Below are 25,050 nucleotides of genomic sequence, written 5' to 3' on the forward strand. Positions count from 1 at the left end.
TAGCCAGGAGTGAGGGGTGAGTTAGAGTCTAAGAAAAGCCCAAACCTTGTGTGTGATCCACAAACTCTCCCAGGTCTTTCAAAATCCATTTCCTAGTATTTTCAAAGGGGAGGAGTGAGGAAGAACTGGCATTTATTGAACACTCACTTATGGGTGAAGCATTTACAGGTGATGAAACCAAGCCTCAAGGAGGCATGTGGCACTGGGGGAGGGGTGGGGAGGGCGTGCAGTGCAGGGAGGTGTGCGGCGGGGCCAAGCAGGTGGCAGGGGGCTGTGCACACCTCAAGGGTTCTCAGGTCCGGCCGCTTCCATTGTGCCCTTCTGCCCAGTTGGAGGCTGGAACTAGGCAGAGTGGGAGCAGGACAGAATAGCTGTCTGGGCAGTCAGCCTTCCTATCAAGCCCAGGATTCCAGAAAGTCCTTATCCTTCTCTGACACAGGAACCTCATTTATTACAAAGAGTGGACGTCGCTGCCGGTGTTATTGAGATAATGCCTGTAGAGCGTCCCACCCGGAGCCTGGCGTGGACTCGGTGCTCAGTAAGTGGCTCGGTGCTGGTTCTGCCCTTCCGCCGGTCATTAAGACAGATGCCTGGGGGCGCCTGGGTGGCTCAGTCGTTAAGTGTCTGCCTTCAGCTCAGGTCATGGTCCCGGGGTCCTGGGATCGAGCCCCGCATCGGGCTCCCTGCTCACGGGAGGCCTGCTTCTCCCTCTCCCACTCCCCCTGCTTGTGTTCCCTCTCTGCCTGTCTCTCTCTGTCAAATAAATAAAATCTTTAAAAAAAAAAAAAAAGACAGATGCCTGGATCAGCCCAAGGCATCCACTGCCCATCTGGTCCTGCCCCTGGCCCACTCCAGCTCAAGGACCTTCGGGGGCTCTTCCCTACCTCGGGGAGAAATTCCTGATGCCCTGACTGGACATAGGAGTACCCCCAGACAGTGGGCAAGGCCAAGTCAGGGACCCTGGCTGCGTTGGTCATCACTCTCGCTCAAAGTTTGCTGAACAAAGGCCTGGCCTTCCAGCCTCCTGTTCCCTCAACCTCACTCTTGCCCGCTCAGTCACAGCAGTGGCCATCACGAGCCTGTGCCCCGCCCCCCGTGTCCCCTCCCTGCCTTTGCTCACTCAGCAGCTTCCATCCTGCCTGTGTTCGCCTCCTCCTGTACCCTCGCCGAGCACGGTCAGCTCCCTTGTGAGGCCAACGCGCGGCCCGGGCCACGTGGCTGCCAATGGCGCTGTGCTAGCTGACCCCTGTCCCACCCGGCACCAGACAGCAGTGTCACATAGGCTGGGCCCCAATGGGCCCTTTGTTCCCTGTGGGTAATGCCATCTGAGAACTTCTCCCCAGGCCAAAGGGCAGCATGATTTCTGGAAGACTCCAGCACACCCCACCCTGACGGGCCTCTGACCCTCGCTACCACACCTGACAAACCCTGTCGTCCTCTGGCTGTCTGAATTTATCTGTGTGCGTGCTGCCATCGGGGAGCTGTTCTCCCGCACCACGCGGGGGCCCCCGAGGCGGGCTCTGGGGGCCCTGAGGAGTGTCAGGCGGGAGGTACTAAGTTAATAACTGACCCCTTATATGTGCGGTTCTGGCACACTGTGTTGGCTGGGGAGGCCAACCACTAAACAAACACCTGCAATCGCTCAGGAAAAGGACATGTTTTGCTCAAAGTCCAGTGTGGCTGTTCCCAACTGGGCAACTCTCTGGGGCAGCCCTCCTCTGAGATCAGGCCCTAGGCTCTTTTCTTGTGCTGCCGTGGTCTTCCATGGGAGGCCACCAGGCTCACCATGAAAAGGGAAGAATTCTCTGCCCCCTGGCCCCCCAAGTCTCTCACGACTCCCCTCCCCCATCCGGACCCCCTTAAATCTCATGATCACCTCCTCCTCCATCCCAGCCAGGCCAGGGGGTCATGGCCAAAATTCCCTCCCCCGATCTCTGCTCACGCTGTGCCCCACCCATTTGGGGACCCTCTCTATGGCCAGCCAGGCAAGCTACCTCGCGCAGTAGTACACAGCATGGTGTGGCCCAGTCTGGTCTCGGAGGGCTCATCCGCCGTCACTGTGGTAGCTAGCCTCCAAGCTGGCCCCCAGGGGCCTCACACCCCGGGATTCACACCTTCGTAAGGAGTGTGACAGGACTTAGTGACTTCACATCTCACCAATACGATAAGGCAGAATTGATGGTGTGTGATACAGAGTCTAGGTCATAAAAGGTAGTGTGGTCCCTTTCTCTCCTTACTTGCCCTGGGAGAAGCCATGCCCTTGGCAGGAGAGGCCTGCAAAGAGGAGGACAGAGCCTCCTGCCAACAGCCACATGGGTGAGCTTGGGAGTGGATCCTGCAGCCCGACTCAAGTCTTCTGGGACTGCAGGCCGGGCCAACAGCGTGGCTGCAACCTCATGAGAAACCTGAGCTAGAACCCCTTAGGGAAGCCACTCCCAGATTCCTGACCTCAGAAACTGTGAGACAATAAATAATGTTTGTGGTTTAAAGCAGCTAAGTTTGGGAGTATCTGTCATATAGCAATAGAGAACTGATTTAATGACCTCCAAAGGCAAGGCATGGGTCTTCTCGGCCTCATCCCTGCCCCAGGCCTAGTGTGCTGAACCAAGAGGAAGTGCCATGTGAGGATTCATTTATGCAACCAGTTCTCATCCAGTGGGGTGCTGAGGTGCCTTAGGTCCTGTGCTGGGTGCTGGGTGGGGCTGAGGGTGACCAGGATGTGGTCTTGGCCTTCAGGGCTTTCCCAGTCTAAAGGGAGACAGAGGAGTCCACTCACCCATTAATGACCCTTTCACCCCTAAAACTAGCCCCAAAGAGGGGTAACTAACTCTCGTTCAGGGCAGTCAGGTGGGAGGCAGGGTAAGAGGGCGGGTGGGGTGTGCTGATGGCCGACAAAAGAGGTGCCCTTTGGGGATGAGTGAAGTCAACCAGGTCTAGGAGGAAGCATGTTTCAAGGAAAGGGAACAGCATGCCCTAGGACAGCTATGCGAGAGCAGCATGCACTCAGCAAGCAGAGAGGGGTGCCAGGGTGATGGGGTGCAGAGGAAGAGATCCAGCAGGGGAGGCTGGTGAGGTCTAGGGGCAGATGAGAAAGGCTCTGGAGGCTGAGGAGGAGTTTGGGCATCATCCTGAGGCGTCAGAGACTATTTTAGGGTGTTGGGTTTTGTTTGGACAGTGGAGGCAGGTGCTACATGTGGGTAGGTTGGAGTCAGAAGTATCATGCATGGGATTGTGACCACCCAACAGTCACCCAGGTGCTGAATGCCATGGCAGAGGAAAGGGAAGTCTGGGGCACCCCGTGGAACCCATACCTCAACCAGGGACATTAGGGAAGGCTTTCTTGCATAGAGGAAACCAGTATTGAAGGATGAATAGGAATTTTCTAGACAAAGGGGGAGGTGGGGAGGGGGAGATGTCATTCCAGGCAGAGGGAACAGCATGGGTAAAGCCTAGAGCGGAGAAAGAGAGCAAATCTCATACAAGGAACGGCAAATGGTTTGGTATCATGGGAGCCCATGTTAAGGGAGGGGGACAAATGAGGATGGAGAAAACTGGGCCAGATGATGGAAGAGTGGCAAAAGGCAGGCTAAGAAACTTGGACTTGAAGGTGGACATCTGTCTTCCACTGACCCCTGCAGATGCACTGTCCACCTGTCTCCACCCTGCTCGTTCCTGGAGGCCTACCTGTGTGCACGGCAGCCGCAGGCCCTTGTGCCCTCCAGCTTGCGACTGGGCTCAGGCAGAGGGGAAACTTGGCAGAAGAAGGAGGGGAGAGAGGGAAGCGGAAATGCTCATTCCTGGCTCCTTCCCTGCAGGGTCACCAGCATGATCTGTGTCCTCTGACCAGTGATGGCCCCTACACCCTGTCTGGTCACTGAGGATGAACTGGGGAGAGCGAGATGGGGACGGGGCAGCGGCCGAGAATGAGCTGGTGCCCTGGGGATAAACTACAGCTCTTATCATGGTCACACAGGGAATTCCACTAAACGTGGGGGAGGGCGGAAGTCCTGCTGCAGGCTTTCATTTACGGCTGTTTTGTAGATTGTTTGCAAAGATGGCCACAGAATCTCTTCATGTACCTCCAGCCCATTGTATTGTGACACTGATGCTCCTTCCAGGCAGAAGCCGAGTCTATTCCTCACCCCTGAAACTTCCCCGGGGTGGGGCGGGGGGGAGGGTTCTGGAGTTGCTTTGATCAACAGAATGGGATGAAGTGACTCTGCAAGTTGCTCAGCCCAGTATTTAAGAGCTCTTGCAGCCTTGCTCTCATTCTTACAAATTCCAGCCACCGCTGAATGCTGAAGACACATCAGACCCACCTGCAATGAGAGGCCCAGCCAGCCCCACCAGCCGGCCCAGTCCCAGCTGAAGGCACCTGCACGGAGCCCAGGGCAGACTGAGAAGAGCCACCTGTCCAACCCACAGAACTGTGAGGAATAACAACTCCTTGCTTCTTCAGCCGTTCAGTTTTGGCCTGGCTCACTAGACAGCAATAGAGAACCATAATGGGCGAGTACTCTCCTTTGCAAATCTTGCCCTTCCTTCACAGCCCTGCCCACCTGTCACCTCCTCCACTTCCTCCTGGCTGGAAATCATCACTCCCTCCTCTGACCCCCACCGCTCTTTGTTCCCGCTTCCCTTGTGAGCCCTCTAGCATACTGCCTCTTAGAATACCAGGCACCTTCCTGAGACACAGGGTACCTTTATCCCCTGAATCCTAATTTACACGTATTCCACACCATTCCAGACATGACATGCAGTGACTCATACATTCAAAATATTATCTTACTATGTTCACAACACTAGAGGTGAGTATGGTAGTCCTTCTCAGATGGCAGAATTGAGGTTTGGAAATGACAGGACTTGCCCAGAGTCACTGACAAGGGATGGGCCAGGATTTAAACCCAAATTTACACCTCTCGGCTGTCCCTCCTGTTGTAGTTACGGGTACGATTTGCTCCTGGAGGGAAAGGATGCTGCTTCCCTGCTGGAGGGTGAGGGAGTCACGAGTGTGGTCCCCGCTGCGCATCCTGCCCTTCACTATTGACATATGTCCCAAACCTAGGAATCCAGAATCTTCTCGTCAGGGCATCTGTCCCCGTCTCACCCACCCTGCAGACACACACAAACACGCACTCCTTGTATTTGGTCTTCATCCTCTGTGTTGGTCTGCCCTGTGTCCTAAGATAGCCTCTCAACTTTCTTGCCCAGCAGAACAGGACCAGGGGTGGTAAGCTTGGGGCCGACGGATCGAGAAGGATGAGCCAACATGGCATTCTCTGGCCCTGTCTCATCCACCTTCTGGAAAGATGAGGTATGGCTGCAGGGCCACAGGGCCAGGCTGGGGGTCCAAAGAGGGGGGGTTGATGAGCCCTCTCTGTTGGGGAATGCGGAGGAACAGAAGAAGGCTAAAGTAGAATCCTTTCGTTTGTTGAACTGACGTTTATGGTGACTCCCCCAACCTTTCTGTGCCAAGGCCAGGGGCTGAAATTACAATGGACGAGTAAGAGGTGCCTCCCAGAGTTCTTCGCCTCTGTAATGTCAGAGCTGAGACTCAGGGTTCATCTTAGTCAGTCAGGGAAACTGAGGCTCAGGAGGGCAAAAAGGTCTGCCCACTGCCAGAGGGGAGTGACAGAGCACAGTTCTCCTCCTCCACCTTTTGGGCCCCTGTGGCTGCCAGTCTACAGCTCAGAGGCACCCAAAACGCACAAGCGCTTAGCATGAGCACAGAGGCTTCAAAGCCACCCGCCCTCGGCGCAGGGAGGGAGGAGTGGGGACATCCATGGAGCAGGATGAGGGAGCTTGTAGGAGACGGGGCTGGAGCAGGCAGCTTCTTTTGTGCTGTTACTCAAGGTCAGGGAAGAAAAACCTGGTGACAGGTGCCACTCTCTGTCTCCTGAATGACATGACAACAGGGGACCAAAAGCTCGGAAATTCCTCTCTTCCAGCCGTCTCTCCCATTCCCAAAGGAGCAGGCGGAGGAGAGGGAGGCTCTCAAGGGTTTCACAGCAGGGGTGCAAACCACCCACGCCAGAGCCTGGTGACCCCTCCCACTCGCCCCTTGGGGTCCTGGCGTGGTTGGATCTGCATAAGTTTGGGAAGGCTGAGAAGATATGTTCAACAGACGCCTCCAGGAAGACTTCTCAGATCACAGCACCTCCCGCTGGACTCCCTAAGGCCAACCCTCTGGGGAGGCGCTCAGCAGAACTCCAGGTGTTGGTCCACGGGGACATTGTACTTGAGCTTGTGGGCTTCGAAGAGGTCGCACAGCTCCTTGATATAGCGCTGGTGCAGCTTGTCCACCTCCTTCTGCGAGGGGTACAGTGTCTTCTGCACCTCAATGGGCTTTCCCACTGCAAGACACAAATGTGGGTGTTGGCCCCGAGCAGGAACCGGTGGGTTGCAGGGGCTCTTCCCCATGGGCATTCCTGCAGCAAAGTGCTCTTACTGCCATCCCTTTCAGCCCTATTTTGGGTGATGGGTTCTAAGATGTTATGGTAACTCCAAGATTCTGATATAACAACACCCATGGGCATTGCAATATGCCATGGAATGTGCCAGGCGCTTGCCACACATTATCTCCTTTAATCCTCGTGACAGTCCTACAGGGATAGAAGCTTTTACTATTCCCCATTGACAGGTGGGGCAACGAGGCTCAGAGGGCTAAGTAACGTTCAAGGTCACAAAGCCAGGAAGAATCTGTTCCAGTTTTTAAATCCTGGGCATATGCTCTTAATTTCCTGACCACGTGGTTCTGGGAGCCCAAGATGCCACGATTAGAAGTGCCTACAGATCTAGGATGAGGTGGGCGCACACCCCACGCAGCTCTTCTTCCTCTTTCTCTCTCCATCTGGCCTGCAGTGCCTGCTTTGTCCTAGGGAAGCCCTAAGTGACCTCCTTCCTCTGGTTCTGCCTGGCTGGGACGGTAGCTCCCCTGCCTTCTCCTCTTGGGAATAGCTCTGGTGGCAGCAGCAGGATTAACCCTCATGCAAATATTGCCACAAGACATGGGGAAAGTCATGGTGTAGGGCGTACACCCGGTCTGTGCTCAACTGACAAATAAATGGATGGATACAGATGAACCAACGTCCCTCTATAGGCTTTGTCAGAGGGGTCCAGCTGGGATCCAAGAAGAAAGCAAATGAGGGGTCCCAAGAACTGAAAAAGATGGTGCTGAGTCCATGCACTAAAGCTCATGCCCATTATTTACAGGAAAATCCCTCAGGCTCTAATCCAAGAATAGCGATTCCTACTCTACACACAATTCTAATTGACTTGGAATGCCCTTTCGCTGTCTCCACCTTTTCCAGTAAGCCTTATTAGAGTCTCTGGGTCAGAATTAAACCCTCCTTCTCTAGCACAATAAAAACTCAAAGAGATCCTGATCCAATCCTCAACCTTGTTACTCAAAGGCAGCATGATCTTTTGCAAGTTACTTAACTTCTCGGAGCCTCAGTTTGCGATCAGTGAAATCGGGATAACAGTCTCTATCTTGAAGGTTGTTAGGATAGATCGAGCTGCTGCATGTTAGGGAACCTGCCTGCCACCCAGCAGGTACTCTGTAATCAGTAGTGACTACTGTTCTTTGTGCCTCTGTTACAGTTCCCATCCCACAGTGCCTTCTATTAAGGCTTATCTGCTTGATAAGCAGTGTCTGTTTCCCGGTCTAGAATGTGAGCTCCAGGAGGGCAAGGATGTGTCTCATTCATCTCCATGTCCCCTTGCAGCCCATAGCCCAGGCCTCTCTCCCTGTAGGCCCCACCCCCCACCCCTGGCCAGGCCAGCTCACGGCTCACCCACGGTGGTGATGGGCTGGCGGTAGGGCATGAGACCGAAGCTGTACTGGAAGACGCCACGGCCATGGAAGAGCGGGAGGGAGATGCCCATGATCTTCTGCAGCCGGTTCTGGATCCTGCGCAACCAGGAGCCAGGAGAGTTCGCAACCTGGTCAAAGAGCTCATTCTCCCCGAAGGAGAAGATCGGCACCAGGGCTGCCCTGGAGAGAGACAGGAGAGAATACCAGTGGAAGGTCCCACAGAAGGCCCCAGCTAGCTTCCTGCAGGGACGGAGCAACCAGGAACTAGAGCAGAGGACAGAGCCCTGGGCCAGCAGTAGGAGGCCTGGGTTGTCTCCCAGCCCTGCCATAGCTTTGCTTTCTGACCGTGGGCAGGTCCTGGCCCCTCTCAGGACCACATTAGGACAGATAGACCAGAATGCTTCAGAGAGTCCTCCCAGATATAAAACATCTGTGAGTTCTGTAGAAAAATCTCCCCGGCCCCAGCTAGCTTGTGTTCTTCAAAGATGCTTCGAAGTAGAGCAGCTCTGTGATATGCCCCGAACTCCATCCTCCCAGATCCCATAGATGTCAGATCCAGTGCCAGCTTTGGGCAGACATGTCCCTTCCCACCTAGTGCCTTTGATCACCACGCCTCCCTTCTGAAATCTTCTCTGGGTATTTGGGCATGCCATAGTACATTTCTCACCAAAATATAATCTTCGCTGTAAATAGACTGAGAATCTCCCCACCAAAATATAATCTGCACTAGTCTCTGCTGTCTTCCTGCCAATCTCCCCTGGAGCCGAGAGCCCTCTCCCCAGATACCCGTGCATCAGTGCGAGCCTGACAAAGCCCTTGCGGTTCTGTAGCAACAGCGTGGAGGATCTGGGCCTGGCGTTCAGAGCCTCCTGGGCACCCCCTACAATGATGGCCAGCAGATTGCCACCTTCCTTCCTGCTCAGAATGTGAGCAGCGCTCTCCTTGTCTGATGTGACGAGCCCTGGGAACAGAGGAAGGTGGTCAGGTACGGGAGAAGGGGGCAGGAATTGTGGGGTGGATGAGACCCAAGAGAGAGACCACCAAAAGTGGCCCCAGAGGCCCAGGTCCCTACCCCATCCCCTCCAGCTGGGAGTCCCCTGAGGACTGGAACTAAGTCCTCTCCCTTTTCCCCACACCCTCACTGAGCTCAGTGTCCCGCATGCGGCTGTGGGGAGTATTTCTTTGGGTCTAGCTACTTCTCCCATTGCACATGCACTTGCAAGAAGTATGGAAGGGTTGGCAGTCTTCCCTAAGATGCCTCTTCCTGTGCCTCCAGCCTCATCCTCCTGGACTACCCAGAGGTGTAAAGACTCACCCGCTGACATGATGTAATCCCTGAAGAAAGGGACCCGGAACCAAAGGGTCAGCATCATCAGATGGGAGCGGATGCCGGGGAAGAGTGAAGGGAAGCCCGTGCTCTCTGTGCACAGGTTGACAAAGGCTCCGGCCGCCAGGACCCCGTGGGGGTGGAAGGCCGCAAGGTAGTTCCGGGAGGGGTCCAGCTCAGCAGTCTTGACCAGCTGCAAGGACAATAACCCAGTGAGCCAGAGCGGGACCTGCGTGCCAACCCTGACCGTGCCACCCATCAGTGTGACCTTGGGCAAGTCGCTCCCCCTCTCTGAGCCTCAGCTTCTCAGGAATACTGAGACACAGTATGTGAATGCATCCAGGGACACCGTCTCAGATTCACGGCTGGCTTTGGACAAACTGCTTCCCTCTCAGGCTCTTCCTCTGTAAAACGGGGACATTTAGCCCTGTCCTGCCTACCTCCCAGGACTGCTGAGAAGCTCGGGTCTGTGGTACCCTGAAATTACCAAGATTACTACAGGACCAGATATCATTTGAAGGCATCAAAAGGACACGGGGGCGCCATCATGCTGGAAGAGCCTGGGTTTAACAAAACTCAGTATGAGAAAAATGGGCACTTAAGCCCTGGGAGTGAGCATTAGCAAGATATAGCAGGAGTGGTTGAAAGAGCATGCAGTCCAGAAGGCTGGCTCCAGGCCTATTTACCCTTCCATGCAATGCAAGTGTCCCCCTGGGGCTCCCCGCTCCCCCTACGCCAGACCTTCATTGCCTCTCGACCATTCTCTTACCCCAGCCATGGGCTCTGCTGGCAAGCAACTTGCCAGGGTCTGGGCAGGCCTGCAGCATGGAGCGGGAGGTAGGGACCACCAGTTATTGCAGATGGCCTGGGGGAGGAGAGCTGTCGTCTTTAGCAGCTCCCAGGTGAAGGGGGATGGGGGGGGGGCAGGAAATGAGCTAACAAATGCTGTTCTCAGCCCGCCCATCACTGCACAGGCTGCTCCGTGGTCCAGTCCGCAAAGATGATTGCTGCGGGCTGTGATTGTGTGTGTGTGTGTGTGTGTGTGTGTGAATGGGGGCAATCCCTCCCCCACCCTGCCAGGACCGCAGGCCCACCCTTCACACTGCCCTACACTCTGGGAGCCATAGCCATGAGAGTCTGAAGGCCCCTGAGGCCCCTGGGCCATGCCCCGAGCCCCTGGCAGGAGGCCCCCTGATAGAACTGTCCAGTCCCCGCAATCGCCCTCCCGGCCGCGGGGCAGCCCTTTCCACCCTGACTCAGCTTTGCCACGGTGAAAGTTCATCCTGTCATCGAGCTCAAACTTGCAGCGGGTGGCTCCCTGAGGATTCTTGCTGCTGCCTTTGGGGCCCCAGAGGCCTGGCTGCCTGCCCTCAGAGCGGCCTGGAGGGGCCTGGAGGGACCTGGGGGGCAGCAACGGGGATCTGAGCCCATCTGCCCCATCCAGGCCGAACAGCCCCAAATTGTCTTGGACGTCACCTGGACTTGGTTTCTGCAACCCACCCTCCTGCCCAGTATGGGCCCCAGGCACCCACTGACCCTTTGCAGAAACCTGCAGGGCCCACAGTTGGAGGGACCATCGCCTCCCACACGAGGACAAACCTCTTCTGCTCACGCGGTAGGGACTTCCTAGATGTGAGGATAAAGCCGGAGCAGCGAAATCTCTGGTTATCCTCCGTGGGAAAGGTGCTTGCTCGGGAACCCGTCTGGTGGCGTTCCCCCACAAACCCACCTGGCTCCCCGCCCTGACTCACGGGCACACGAATTCTTTCTCGGCCAGTGGGAAGGTGATTTTGTACAAGCTCTGGAAAGACGATTTGGCAACAGCTATGACAACCTAAAATCGTGACTAACCTTTTAACCCAGCAACTCACTGCTAGTTTCTTGTGCTTGCGCAAAATGACACGTGAACGAGATTATTACCCGAAGCATAAGGTTTGGTACTATCCAAACCTCGGCACCCCCTCCAGTGCCCATCAACAGGGCCCGCTGAGACAAATTCCCAAAACATCCACACAGTGGGCCACAGGGCAGCCCTCGGGAAGTATGAGGAAGATCTCCCTGGCTTGGTGGGGGAAGATGGCCACAGTCACTGGTCAGGACAAAGCAAAGGGCAAGACATCGTGGGCAGAACATCCCTGACTGTGCTGGGAAAGGGGACATGCACTTGTTCATATGTGGACACACCGAATGCTAGTTGTCCTAGTTACCTCTGGGGCAGGGACTTTTCACCCACATACCCCCTCGTCCCTTTGGAATTTTGAACAAGAATGTAGTACCTATTATCCTTAACGAAGAAGCCTTTGCACTTCGAGAAATACCCGGCTGAATGTGAGCGTGTGCATCTGGGCACGAGTGCCTGTATTTGCCGTGCATTTACATGTGCGTGTCCAAGCGGGTGCGCTGCTGGGGTCATCCCTGTCCGCACGTCCCTAGACATGGTCTCTGCTGCTGTCCTTCTGTGCCCCCCTTTTCTATCTGTCCCCTGTGCCCAAGGGATAGCACTGCCTCACCGTGAGGGCCGTGAGAGTAGAGGCCACCCGTCGGCTGCACCTCCTGACCCAAGCACAGGCGTGGAACAGAGGAGACGCTCTGGAAAAACTGTGGGATGAGGGAAGGAAAGCATGAACCCATGAATGGATGAGGCTGAGGCGGCCTGCCTTGGAAGGAAGGCCCCCTGTTCCTGATCCCGTCCCAGCCTATCACCTGGGTTCCAAAAGCAGGGGAAAGAGCTCTGAGCTGCAAGTCAGGAGACCTAGGTTCTGCCGCCGGCTCATGACATGACCTGTGCCAGGCCCCTGCACTCCCTGGGCCTCAGTTTCCTCTCTTTCCCCCAGGACAATGATAATGCCTCCCTGTCAGGGTGGTTCAGATGAGGTACATGAGGGGGGGTTTGTAAAGTGCTGTGTTCTCTGCCTTGCTCTCCTCAGTACTCCCAGGGGAGAGAGTGGGACTAAGCGAAGATAGATGGTGGACGGGGAAGGCCCTCTCTGCATGCGCTTCGTGGCAGGCCACGTACCAGGCAGTGTGGCTGGGGAACGGAACGGCCAGCTCGCTAGGCTCTGGGGCTACACCTTGCTATTTCTTTATATATATATATAATTCATGCACCATCAAATTTACCCTTTTAAAGCGCACAATTCTGTGGTTTTAGTATACCTCAAAGGTGAACAACCATCACTACTATTTAATTCCAGAGCATTTTCAACACCCCAAAGGGAAACCCCATGCCTATTAGCAGTCACTCGACTGTACCCCCCCAACCCCCAGCAACCTTGGCTTCCTGTCTCTATGGACTTGCCCAGTCTGGGCATTTCGTGTGAATGGCATCCCACAGCATGGGGCTTTGTGTGTCTGGCTTCTTTCACTTTGGCAGAATGTTTTCCAGGTCCCTCCACGTTGAAGCATAGATCAGCACTTCATTCCTGTTTATGACTGAATACTATTCCACTGTGTGGATACACCATACTTTTTGTTCATTTATCACTCAACGGACATTGACGTTATTTCCACCCTTTGGCCATTACAAATAATGTGGCCACCAACACTTGCACATCAGCCTTTGTGTGAACATGTTTGCAATTCTGCCAGGAGTGTCGCTACTTTGAACCCCAACACCCTTGCCTAGAGGACCGCAGCCCTGCAGGAGGAGAGAAGCATCTCTGGGAGAGGGCTTCTGGACCACAGGTGAGAGGGAGGACAGTTAGGGCTGTGTCTCTGCCCTGTCTGCCCATACCCATCTCTCAACGAATGCCCTTTGGCGGTGACGGCCACTGTCCTGATGGCTCCTTTATGGTTCACAAAACACCCACACCCCTAGCCTGTGTAACCGTGGCCCTTGGGAGATGGGCTGCAGTGTGAGAGCCCCCATTTGACAGTTGAGCAAACTGAGGTGCAGAGGGCTAAGTGACCTGCCCAAAGCCACACAGATGACCCGAGCTCAGTTCCACTGTCTCCTGCCGAGAGCAGAGAGCAGAGAGCCTTTGTTCCAGGACCAGAGAAGTATCTCGAGACTCAGGACTATCTCAGGGGCCATTTCCTTTCTAGTCGAACTTGGAATGTCCAGGGCTCTCAGAAGAAGGTGCTTCCTGCATCAGCAACCTGCCCCTCCCTATTCTAGGACCTGGCCCTGGAGAACCTGTTCATGACCTATTTATGTACCTCTATTACTTGGCAGTTTAAAAATGCAGGGCAAGCAAGGTCTGATTCAGTAGTCTGGCTCTGCCCTTGGGCATCTGATTTGTGGCAGATTTCCCAGAGGATTCTGATGTATATCAAAGTTTGAGAATCACCTCCTTTAAACCAAAGGAATCCCTTCCAGCTTTAAGCCTTTGGCCGTGTGGTGGGGGGGGGGGGGGGGGACTCGGGTCCTTCCCTGTCTCCTCACATCATGGCCAGATGGAAGGAAAGGCTTGGATATTTTCCCTGGCCCTGGCGGTCTGGGTATGCCATCAAGTAGGGCTTCAGACACCCTCACCCCTGCCTCTCAGCTGGTTCTTGGCTCTGCCTCTCCCCCTCGCACTCATGCACTCACAGAACAGACACCCATTGACATCATCGGCTATATTCTCTCAATTCTAAGATGCACCTTTTCTTTGCATCTTAACATTATGCTCTCAAGATGCATTTGACGATTCCTTTGGAGGGATTTTTTTCTTAGTGGTACATAAAATACTGGTATGTTTTACCATTAAGGATATCTTAGAGGGGCACCTGGGTAGCTCAGTCCTCCGACTCTTGATATTAGCTTGGATCTTGATTTCACGGTCATGAGTTCAAGCCCTGTATTGGGCTTGGCCGTGGAGACTACTTAAAAAAAAAAAAAAAAAGGATGTCTTAGAGTTGAAGAAATAGAGGATGTGCTGAGCACGGACAGCGGGAAAGAATGCCCCAGGTGGTGCACATTCCCAGCACCTCCCGTGCCCAGGGACCTCGGTACACCGACTTGCTCCATCTTCTGTTCACTCTGCAAGGGAAGTACCAGTGGCAATGTCCCCATTTTACAGATGAGGAAACTGAGATACAAGGTTAATTAACTGGTTCTAGGTCACTTAGCTAGTTAAGTGGCAGAGGCAAGACTTTTAACACAGGCGGCCTGGCTCCTATAGGCTCTGCTGCCTTGTAGGAATCCCCAGGTGAAAAGTGGTGGGGGCTAACGGAGCAGAGGGGTGCACTTCCAGGAAGGGTACCAGCCCAGGAGTACTTGGAGAACTTGGAGGGCAAAGGGGGCAGGTGAGGCATGAACAGGGGTCAGGGTCCAGGCACCTGCAGGCTGGACAAAAAAAATTAGCTTTGATTTTAGGTGTTGTGGGAGTCACTGCCGTTTTAACATTTTAGGAGTAACATTCTGGCTGCTGTGTGCAGGATGGACTGCAGGGGGCGTCAGCGGAAGCAGAGCCCAGATAAAGAGCCGACTGGTCAGGATTTAGGTAGTGAGTGGGGGAAGAGTTTTGGAGAGACCCCAGGCTCCAGAGCAGTTCTCAACCAGGGCCAGGTCCTCACCCCACCAGGGGACATGTGGTCACGTCTGCAGACGTTTTTGGTTGTCACTCCTGGTAGAGGGGAGTGCTACTAGGGGGCAGAGTCCAGGGATGAAGGCACCCCCCACCACACACACACCCCCATCCTTCAGCCCCAAATGTCCATGTGTCGACGTGCAGAAAGCCTCCTGAGAGCTGCTGGCCAGGGAGGGACAGCGAGGACAGGAAGTGAACAGGAAGGAGGCCCCCTCCCTGCAGGGCAGCCATAGGGCTGAGGGAACAGCTGTGCCCAGGGCAGAGGTAGGAGCCTCAGGAGGGGGTCAGGACAGGCACAGCTCAGTGTGAAGGAAGGCCCTCTCCCAGGCAGAGTCCTCCCATGGTGAAAGGAGTCATCACAGGACGAAGTATCACTCCTGGGTCCAAGTGTAAGCCAGAGATCTGTCCTGGGCAGGCGGCTGGCTACCCACCTACCTCTGACTCCAGTTAAGAGCCCCCAGTATGCTGGCGGAGGGGGAGGTGGGGTGGGGAGGGAGGGCCTGAAGTCCCTAGTGACATCCGTAGGGCTGAGGAGGTACTGAGGGAGGTCCTGGGTGTGGGTGGGGAGGTGTCCTGCGCCACCCCGGGGCCTGCAGCATTTCCTGACACCAGGTCACAGCCCGGCCGCAGCACTCCGTCTGTTGTCAGGCCTTGGCCTGTGTAGACAGTGTTTACTCCGGGATGATGAAATCGTCACAGGGGAAACCCAGCTCTGGGGCCGGTCTTCAGCATGAGGTGGGGTCAGTGCCTCCTATGCAAAACATCGCCGGATTCTTCATCATCAGCTCTTTAGGAAGCCTGCAGCGTGAGTTTAGAAAGCTGCAAGGCTCAGAAAGTTTCCTAATTTTGCTTGGAATTCCATCCATAGATGCTAGTCCATAAAATCACACTAAGACCTGATAGGAGCTCAGAAATCTACACGCATTTGACAGGGGAGTGCAGAGGCCTGTGAATGTGCGTGGGACCGTTACCTACCTTCCGCCCCTCCCAAGATCCCAGCAGGGCCTGGGCTGTACAGGTGTGTAAAGGGTTCTAGAGGGGAGGGGGGTGGGGGGATGGGTCACCCTGGTGATGGGTATTAAAGAGGGCACACTCTGCATGGAGCACTGGGTATTATATGCAAACAATGAATCATGGAACACTACATCAAAAACTACTGATGTAATGTATGGTGACTAACATAACATAATAAAATAAAATTAAAGAAAAAAAAAAAGAGTGGAAGGGGAGGGGAAGGGAATCTGCGGGCCACAGCCCCAGCCCTGCAGGCTCCCAGCCTAGGCCAGGCAAAGCCAAAGTGCATGCCGTCTCGCCCTCTGCTGGCCACGTGGTGGTACTGCCCACCCTCCGCAAGGCCGTGATGCAACAGGCCTGCAGTGGGCATCCATCCTGAAACACTACACACAGAATTGCGGCAGATCAGGGCAGTGTCCCACCAAGGTCAATAGTGCCGAGGTTGAGAAACCCTCCTCGAGGGCTGCCTGGCTAGGGGATGATCAGGAAGGGCAGCGGAAAGGATAGGCACAGACCCTGCTTGTCTTGGCTGACAAGACCCTGGAAGAAGCAAATATGGGGAGAAGACCTCCCCCAACCTGGACTCCCAGGTTAGCTCAGTGCTGCTTATTCGCTCTGCCCTTCAACACCTATCACCCCTCATGAGCGTGGAATTCTCTGCCAGTCAACTTCCTGCCCTCTGCCCAGCCCTTGCCCTGATGCCCTACTGCCCTGCCCTGCCCCGTCCCACCCTTGCCCTTTGCCCAGGAGGTGGGGTCAGTGCCCCAGCTCTTGCCCAGCTTTCGCTAGTCCTCGCCGAGCCCCAGGACTCTCAGAAGGGAGGAAAGAAGAAGCCCTGAGTCTGCCGCTGAGTGCCCACGAGTCAGTAGGCTGTCTAACCTCTCTGAGCCTGTGTCCTCCACTCCCTCCCCCTTCACCAGCTGGGGACCTAACGCCAGGGGTGTGGGAAGAGGTGGAGCTCCAGGCCCAGGCAGGAGAAGCCCGGCAGGTGTGAAGGTCAGAGCCGCCCCCACCCGGCCACAGCCACGTGCACGCCTCTCCACGCTCCCCACTGACGCGGTCACATAATACTAGCACCGAGTGTCCTGCCAGCCTACCAGGTGCATTCCTGCCAGCTCATCAAATCTGTCCAACTCAGTGACGTGTGTTGTGTCATCTCCACGTTACAGATGAGGACACTGAGGCTGACAGAGGCTATGAAACTCTCCCAGGTCACCATGGGCGGTGGCAGCGCTGATATTAGAACCTAGTCTGTCCTGCTCCAGAGGCCACAATTTCTGCCTTTCTTCTCCCCCGTTTCCAGGGTCCAGTCAGCTGCCCCTGCATGGCACCTCTCCGTGTTCCCCACTGCCTTCCCATCCTGGCCCATCTGGCCAACAAGCCAGCCCTGCCCGGCCGCTCAAGTCCCAGGGTTCAGTCTGTCTGGGATTCGGGTAAAGGAGCCGACAGGAGGGTCTGTTCACTCAAATCCAAGGGTCTGCTTTACTCAGGACTGACATTTGAGTCCAGGGTCAAGTATCCATAATGGCATGAGATGCCCTGAGTCAGAGTGAGAGATTCAAACGTGCTCAGAGGAGGAGGGATCAGTCTGCTTTCTGGATACATGGGGAAACTGAGGCTTCGAATGGGGCAAGGTTTTGCTCAAGGACACCCAGCAATCTGGAGTTGGGGGTGGGATAGAACTGAGAACCAGTTCAGGGCTCTGTCCCCTGCTCCTTCCCCCATAGTTAATGCACACACTTTAAAGGAGAGTTCCAGGAGAACTTGTCGTGTGGAGTTGGTCACACCTTTGTCCCTCTCAGGGTGTCATTCTCCCCATCTGATCAAGTGTGGGGCTTGATGGGTCTCTTAGGACCTTGAGCTTATTATATTCACCCCGTACCTGGCTGCTGAGGGGTTTACACCTGTAAGATACATATGTGTGCCATACTATATGCCCACAGAGACCCTTCAAACCCTGACATTTCCCAACCCTGGGAAACCTCAGCCAGAGAGAAGCTGGACTCCTCCCCAGACCATATAGTGGTGTAAGCCCTGGCCCCTCCCTCCCAGCCCAGCATTCTGCTCCCCGCACCCTGGGCCGTGCTCCCGCCATGAAGATGGACGCATCCCAGCCAGCCCCAGTACTCACCGAGACAGGGAAATAGTCCCTCATGTACTTCCACAAAAAGCAGCGCTTTACGGCTTGGATGGGCCTGCCCCCCTGCCATGGCTTCTCTCGGTCCAGGTACCACCAGGTTGCATACAGGACACTGACCAACCAGAATCTTGTGAACAGGAGGCCTATGAAGACCACAGTGCAGATCTGGGCTGGGGAGGGAAGCAGGAACCATCAGAGGTCTGAGAGGAAGGAGGGGAGACGGTGCACACCGAGTCGCCCATATGCCCAACACTAGCAGAACTGTGCTGTCCAGCCCGTGGCCCTGGGAGGAAGAGCTCAGCTTCCCACGCTTTCAAGGAGGGAATGCACCCACCAGCCCGCCAATGTCTCGCTGGGAGCACAGATTCGAACCTAGGTAGGCCCGACTTCAAAACTCATTGTTCCCACTGTCCCAGCTCCCTTGTTCACGCTGGTCTTCCCCCCCCACTACCTCCCTCTCCCCAGTCAAGTAGTCTGCATTCACCAGGTGCTCCGAAAATGCCTGCTGGACAACCGACTGGATGACTGGTTTCTAGTTTCCATCTTTTGGGACCTCAGAGAAAACGGAGACACTCTTTCTGCCCACCCTCTGCACCATCTTTCCACAGATACATCTGGCCAGATCTGCTTCTCTTTAAAGGGCTTCCCTGGCTTTCCCGTAACTCGGGAGGAGCCGGGCCTCCCTGCCTCCTCGCCCATATGCACCCCCAGTACTCTGGCCACACTAACCGCTGTGTTCTTACAGCTCACTGAGCTCCTTCAGTCCCTTAGCTTTGGCTCGTGCTGATTCCTCCTTCCCGCAGTGCCCTTTCCTGGTGAAGGAGGGAGGGAGAAAGAGGCCAACCCCTGGCTGGCCCGTGGCTCAGGGGTGTAGCAGGGCTAGGACTAGGCCCTGGGAGGAACTCCCCTTCTGACCCGCAGCTCTGAACCCCTTGCCATAGGCTAATCCCAGCTTCATCTCAGGGTCAGCTGGTCTGTGGGCCATGGCTAATCTGATGCTGACGGAAAGAATATTTCCAGAGAATATGGCTCCTTCCCCATCCCATTTCCTCCACTCAACACCAGGCACTCATCCTCTTAAAGAAGGTCAGCTTCCAGTTGTATATTCCATTTGAAAGTAGGGGAGATTGGGCCTGCCATTCCTGGCAGGTTTGCTGGAGGAGGGGCCTTTTGACCCGGTCTGAACAGTGGTAGAATTCATAAGCCGGACGATGTAGACTGGGGGCTCACAGATGTTCACTTTACACAGAGCATCCCTCACGGGCCAGGTGCTGGTGGGCAGCCGTGAACAACAGACACAAAGTCCTGCCCTCGGAAAGTGATGTTCCAGGGTCACGATCAGGGCACTTTGCTTTTTAATTTGTTATTGCGATGAAAGACGCAGAACATAAAATGTATCACCTTAACCGTTTTTAAGCAGAGAGTTCAGCGGCAATAAGTCCATTCCCACTGCCGTGTAGCCATCACTACCACCGTCTCCGGGCCGCCTCACCCTCTCAAACTGAACCTCTGACTCTCTGGGTCCCCTCCCGCAGCCCCTGCCGGCCGCCATCGGCTTTTCTGTCTCTACGAATGTGACTATTCTAGGAACCTCATATATAAGAAGAGTCATGAAGTATGGATCCTTTGGTGGCTGGTTTGTGCCACTTAGCACGATGCCCGGATGGTCCGCTCATGAATTTCCTTCCCTTTTGAGGCGAAACACTACTCTCTCGCATGTGCCGACCACATGTTGTCTATCCGTTCAGCTGTCGATGGACCAATGGCCACTTGGTCCATCCTTTGCACTTTAAATTTTCAAATATTATTGAATTAGTTACTAATAATGTAAAATGGGGAGGCTTCACATACAAACCCTGATTTCTCTTGAAAAACTAGATTCTCTTGAAAATCTGATTTCTCTTGAAAAACTAGAAGACGTGGTAGCCCCGAGTCACTGCTCTCACAGGCAGCCCCTCCCTCCAGCATTTCCTCCCATTCCCAGACCTGATGGCCAGTCTTGAGCAACCTGTGCTTTATGCTCAGAGGACTTGCGGTCCCTTGAGCGTGCTGGAAAGGACCGTTCACTGTTGGCGGGCTGGTTAACTTTTCGTTTGTCTTAAATATTTTGTCATAACAACTTTGCAAGAGAAAGCCATAGAAGGGCAGGACCAAAATGCCACCATTTGTATGAAAAAGAACCCTGGCACGTATATATACAGCTGCAGGAGAAAAGGATCCCACAGCTCCGGAAGAAGGCGACAGGACGTGGGGGACAAGGATGGCAGGGAGCTGGAGTAAGTTTTATTTATTCCTTTTTCCATATTAAAAATGTTTAATGTGGGGGGAAAAATTAAAGACCCCCGGCTAGGCCTCTCTCCCCTTGGGCAAAATCAGAAGTCTGTGTGAGTGGTTCCCACCTTAAAACCAGCTCCAGAGAACAGACACAAATGGTTGATCGTGGCTATCTGGAGGGTAGGACCTGGGGAAGTCTTTTGCTTTTAGGACATTCATCACGTTTGAATGTTTTACCATGGCACGTATTAGTTCTGCAGTCAGAAAAAGAGATTAGGATAAAACACACAGGGCATTTGCACTTGACCAGAAAGGCCTTCCCCATACCAATCATCCCTCACCCTTAGCTTACCCTTCAACTCCTCCTAGCAGGCAAAACTGAAGACTACGCAATCACTTAGAAAGGGAAACACTTTCTTTCACTTAATCCTCACAACTCTGAGAGGGAAATATTTTAAACCCCACTCTACAAAGGTCCAGAGAGGGTATGCTAATTAGCTAAGGTCACACAGCAAGCTGGTAGGATGGGACCTAAGATTCAAATCTACCATTTTGGCTACATCTTACTCCCATTTATTCACTCAACAAACATTCATGGACTCCCACTCTTGTAGGAGCAGGAGGTGCAGCTGAGGACAAGACAAACTATTTGAATGGCGCTCACCTTCCAGGGTGGAGTTATAGAAGAGAGGAAATAGTAAATAAATTACCCACTTGGGAAGTATTTGGCTGTTGGCCCTGAGTCCTTAGTGACGGGTCCTACCTGACCTCTCCAGTCACTTCTCTGGCCTCTACCACACCCTGAAATGCCTCTTCTGACTCCAGTATGAATGAGCTGTTCAGGAAATGCACGGGGTGTTTGCTCTTCCACTGGAAGCCCTCACTCTCTGACCAGCCTTTCAATCCCGCCCTGTGGCCCCCATCTCCTAAACAGCTCCTGAGTGGGGCCACTTCTCCCCACCCACTGCCAGCCTTCCCAGACTAGGGTTGGCAATCTTTTTCCTTAAAGGGCCAGACTGTCAATATTTTAATTTTTTTTTTTTAAAGATTTTATTTATTTATTTGAGAGAGAGAGAATGAAAGACAGCATGAGAGGGAGGAGGGTCAGAGGGAGAAGCAGACTCCCCGCCGAGCAGGGAGCCCGATGCGGGACTCGATCCCGGGACTCCAGGATCATGACCTGAGCCGAAGGCAGTCGCTTAACCAACTGAGCCACCCAGGCGCCCCTGTCAATATTTTAGACCTCACGGCTCAAGAGGCAACTTGGATATTGTATAGGTCCCTAACCATTTAAAATACACCCCCTTGAAAATGTAAAAATCCTTCTTAGCTCATAAACTGTACAAATACAAAAACATTCAGTGGGCTGGATTCAGCCCATGTGCCATCACGTGGTGCCCCCTGATGTCGATTGTACGGCTCCCTGCCAGCAGCCCGTTCCCCCCCCCACGCCAACCACAGTAGATACGTCCACCGCGGCCACAGGAACTTCCGCAGACGGATTGGACCTTGTCACTCCTCTACCTAAAGCCCGATTTGAGGCTCCCCTTTGCCCCCAGGATAAGGGATACTGTAAAAACCTCCTCCTCCGGGCCCCAGGGGGCCCAGATCCCTTTTCCCAGCTGTCCTCCTTCTAGTCCTGCAGGCCCAGGGCTACTTGACCTCTCTGGGCTGCGCCGGACATTCCCAGGCTCCTATGCCCGGGCCCATTGAGGCAGGGGGGGTGCAGCATCAAGGACGGTCAAACACACTCAGCTTGCAACGCTCACACAAGGCATGCTGTGCCTGACGAGCCTTATCCCCTGCGATCCCGAGGCCAGAGTCTACCTGTCGGCCCCGGCGACCTTGGTCCGGGAGCCAGCAGACTTGCAGCCTGCCCTGGGCTAGGCCTCCTGCCCCAGGCTGTCTCCATCCGCCCAAGAGCCTCTTAGCCCCACCTCCTCCCACACCGTCTGCCCTCTCTCCTCTCTCGGCCCCTCCTTCCCTTTCTTCCTTTGGCTGTAGAAGGAGCCCAGGACTCAGGACCTACAACCTTGGGCAGTTAAGGTACTTAGTTTTTCTGCCCATCTGTGTAATGGGGATAACCAGGGATATTTAAAATGTTTAACAACCCTTGGGACAGAGACACAGATGAATCATAAGGGATACTGGGTGCTGGAGGCCTGCTTTGCTGCGGGTGAATCCTTCAGCTGCAGAACTGTGAGGAGGTTCTGAGGGAGCACCTGAGGGGTGTGTATGTGTGTGTGTGTGAGAGAGAGAGACAGAGAGAGAGCGAGAGATGCTGCTGACCGACCGTACAGAAGTACCTGTAGCGTGACACCAGGACAGTGGATCTGTGCACAGGCTGAACGCCAAACCCCAGGGAAGCAGCAGCTACCCTCTCTGGTGCTGGCAGAGGAGGTGAAGAACCCCACACACCCCAGTCATTCTCTTCCCCTGCTCCGCCCCGGGCCCTCCTCCAAAGAGTTCCCCTCAGCAGAGTGGAGTTTGGGCAAGGGCGGTCTCCCTGGTCACCATCAATGTGCTCACGGGGGCGGGGGGGGGGGGGGGGAGGCTAAGTACACTTCCAATGGGACCCCAGCCTGGGGCTCCGGCCTAGTCTGGGCCAGGCAAAGCAAGCACATTCTTCACTCCATCCAGCTCAGCAGTGATATTCCCATTGCACAGCTGATGAATTAGAGACCTGCAGAGGTCACGCAGCTGGTCGGCTGCCCAGCCAGACTCTGACCCAGGCTCGCCTGGGACCTGGTTCTCGCTCCAATCCCCTGGCAGTCTGTACTTTCTCTTGCACTCCTATTCTTTCCCTGTTCCCTTCTTTCCCTACCCACCAGTCTGTTTCCTCCTCTTTGAAAGGAAGGAAGGAAATCCTTTCCCTCTGGAACTTTCCCACAATCACCTAGATCCTTCCCCACACCACCACCACGTAGCCTGAGGCAGGGTCTCTGTCCTGGCACTAAGGTGGAAAGCTCAGTAACCTGTCCAAAGCCACAGGCAGTGGCTTCTACCACACCCTGTCCCCATGCCCTTCCATACCCTCCAGAGGACTCCAGGCACGGGACTCTATGGGCAGGGACTCTGAGTGCAGCAAAGCCCCCTTTAGGACGAATGTCTTTCCACCATCGATACACTATGTACCTGGAGTGGCAGGTGCCCATGGTCTCCCAACCCCCAGCCCAGCTCTCCTTACCCAGGGCCAGGAAGGAGAAGACCCACTGCAGGACCACGAAGGTCTGTAGCCTGCGCTCCCATGGCAGGAACAGCGGTGCAAACTTCACCATGCTGGCTCCTGTGAAGGCTCCAGAGGCTTCTCTGAGCACTGCTGCGGTCTGAGACACCAACTGTTTTTGTTGCTATTGGAGGTTGCATAAGCGTTTGTAGGGGATGGGGGAGGAGCTTGCCCCACCCAGCCCCACCCAGCCTCAAGGCCTCTGCCCCTACAGTGGCAGCGACAAACTTCCTAGGAGAAACCTTTGAATCCACCGGCCCTGGGCCTAGGAGGAAGGAGAAACGAAAGGAAGTGTATAAACCTTATCCAAGGCAGTGGCCTCCTCAGGCAATGCCTTATCTGCAATGACCTTTCTCTGCTAGAATCTTGCCCTTCACTAGGAAGGTGAAGCCCCAAGTAGAAAAAAGCAATCCTGTCTTCATCCGTCCAGTGACCTGGCTCCAATAATTATCTCCTCTCTCCTATCATGTGGACTGCTCCCCCCTCCACAAATGTGCAGTAATAGCTCTCACCTAAAAATTCCTGGGCCCCACCATCTCCCCCACCTCCTGCCCCATTTCTCAGCTTGGCATGGCAACACTCTTGGAAGAGCTGTCTGCATCCCATGCCTTCATCTTCCTTTCTGTCCTCCCCTACTCCATACTTCAGATGCCACTTGTCCGTGGAACTCCCCTTGGCCAGTTCACCAATGACCTCCAGGTTGCTAAATCCAGGATCAATTGTCAGAGCTCGTCTTACCCTATCAGCACCCTTAACCACTCGCCCTCTCCTTGAAACGACCTGGCCAATGGATGGCATGCTCTCCTGGTTTCCTTCCTATCTCTCTGGCAGCTCCCTGGTCTCCTGTGTGGCTCTTATCCTTTACCAGATTAAATGTTTGAGCACCCACCTGCCCCCTCAGCCCTTGGGCCTTCTCTTTTCTCTTCATGTGCCCTCCCTCAGAAAGCTCATCCACGCTCACAGCCTTGTAGTTTATCTACACAATGGAGATTTTCAAGTCTCCGTCTCCAGCTCTGACATCCCCCTGGGGCTCCAGGCTTGAATATCTAGGGGGCTACTTGACATCTTCACTTGAAAGCCTGCTGGGCACCTCCATCATAGAATGTCTAAGACCAAACTTGATTTCCCCTCACCTGCCCATGCCAACCTTGCCTCTACTCTTTGCCATCTCGGTGAAGGGTAACTCCATGAACTTGGCTCCTCGGGCCAAAGCCATAGAGTAACACTGGACTCTTTCTATCCCCCTCCATCCACATCTAATGGTCGAATCTCCTAAATCTCTCCTTTTACATATACGCTTTGAATCGAGTGTATTCAAAATACAGTAAAATGCACAAATCTTAAGTGTACAGAGTAATGCACCTCCACAAAGTGAACACACTCATGGAACTACCACTCTGATCAACAAATAGAAAATGACCAGCACCCCGTGTCCTCATCAGCCACTCTCCTCCTCCCTGTAGGCTACCACCACCCTTACCTCTGCTTTTGAACTTCATGAAAAGTGAATCTTACAGGATATACTCTTTGGGGACTGGCTTTTTTGGCTCAAGATTATATTTTTGAGAGCCATCTATGATGTAGGAAATAGTGGGGTTCAGAGCCAACAGCCAAGAAAGAATTCTTGAGACACCTTTCGTCCAAATAGGTGGTGTTATTAAAGCATGGGGACAGGATCTATGGGCAGAAAGAACTACACTGGGGTTGTGACTGATTATATACTTTCAAGTTGAGAGGGGG

At 54.3% G+C, this 25,050-nt stretch overlaps 1 protein-coding gene and 1 long non-coding RNA gene across 3 annotated transcripts; one reads left to right on the forward strand and one right to left on the reverse strand.

Annotated features, from left to right (window-relative positions):
• The first annotated feature begins 284 nt into the window (after positions 1-284).
• On the forward strand, positions 285-11,728 carry LOC123857529 (uncharacterized). Its single transcript, XR_008507509.2, has 3 exons — positions 285-538; positions 4,286-8,801; positions 9,093-11,728. It is a non-coding gene; the product is annotated as an uncharacterized LOC123857529 (long non-coding RNA).
• MOGAT2 (monoacylglycerol O-acyltransferase 2) lies at positions 6,199-23,412 on the reverse strand. 2 transcript variants are annotated; one of them, XM_045894464.3, is made up of 6 exons: positions 23,272-23,412; positions 17,802-17,980; positions 9,132-9,336; positions 8,603-8,777; positions 7,797-7,996; positions 6,199-6,353 (listed from the first exon to the last, which is right to left on the reverse strand). In XM_045894464.3, exons 1-6 carry the CDS (start codon positions 23,360-23,362, stop codon positions 6,199-6,201), a joined length of 1,005 nt encoding a protein of 334 aa, XP_045750420.1. In that variant the 5' UTR covers positions 23,363-23,412. The 2 variants fall into 2 exon arrangements, with proteins under 2 accessions (XP_045750420.1, XP_054368108.1); XM_054512133.2 differs by lacking the exons at positions 17,802-17,980; positions 23,272-23,412 and adding an exon at positions 9,913-10,107.
• Positions 23,413-25,050: the final 1,638 nt, after the last annotated feature.

Source organism: Mirounga angustirostris, unplaced genomic scaffold (genome assembly GCF_029215605.1).
Source record: "Mirounga angustirostris isolate CCGP_5_RB_7025 unplaced genomic scaffold, mMirAng1.0.hap1 SCAF_13, whole genome shotgun sequence".
NCBI lineage: Eukaryota > Metazoa > Chordata > Mammalia > Carnivora > Phocidae > Mirounga > Mirounga angustirostris.

Bases quoted from the DNA above. Each gene is read 5' to 3' on its own strand.
- MOGAT2 (XM_045894464.3), bottom strand. From the start codon at position 23,362: ATGGTGAAGTTTGCACCGCTGTTCCTGCCATGGGAGCGCAGGCTACAG. The intron at 17,981-23,271 runs GTAAGGAGAGCT...TTCCCTCCCCAG, and splicing joins CTTCTCCTTCCTGGCCCTGG to CCCAGATCTGCACTGTGGTC. The intron at 7,997-8,602 runs GTATCTGGGGAG...GTCTCTCTCCAG, and splicing joins AGGCTCGCACTGATGCACGG to GGCAGCCCTGGTGCCGATCT.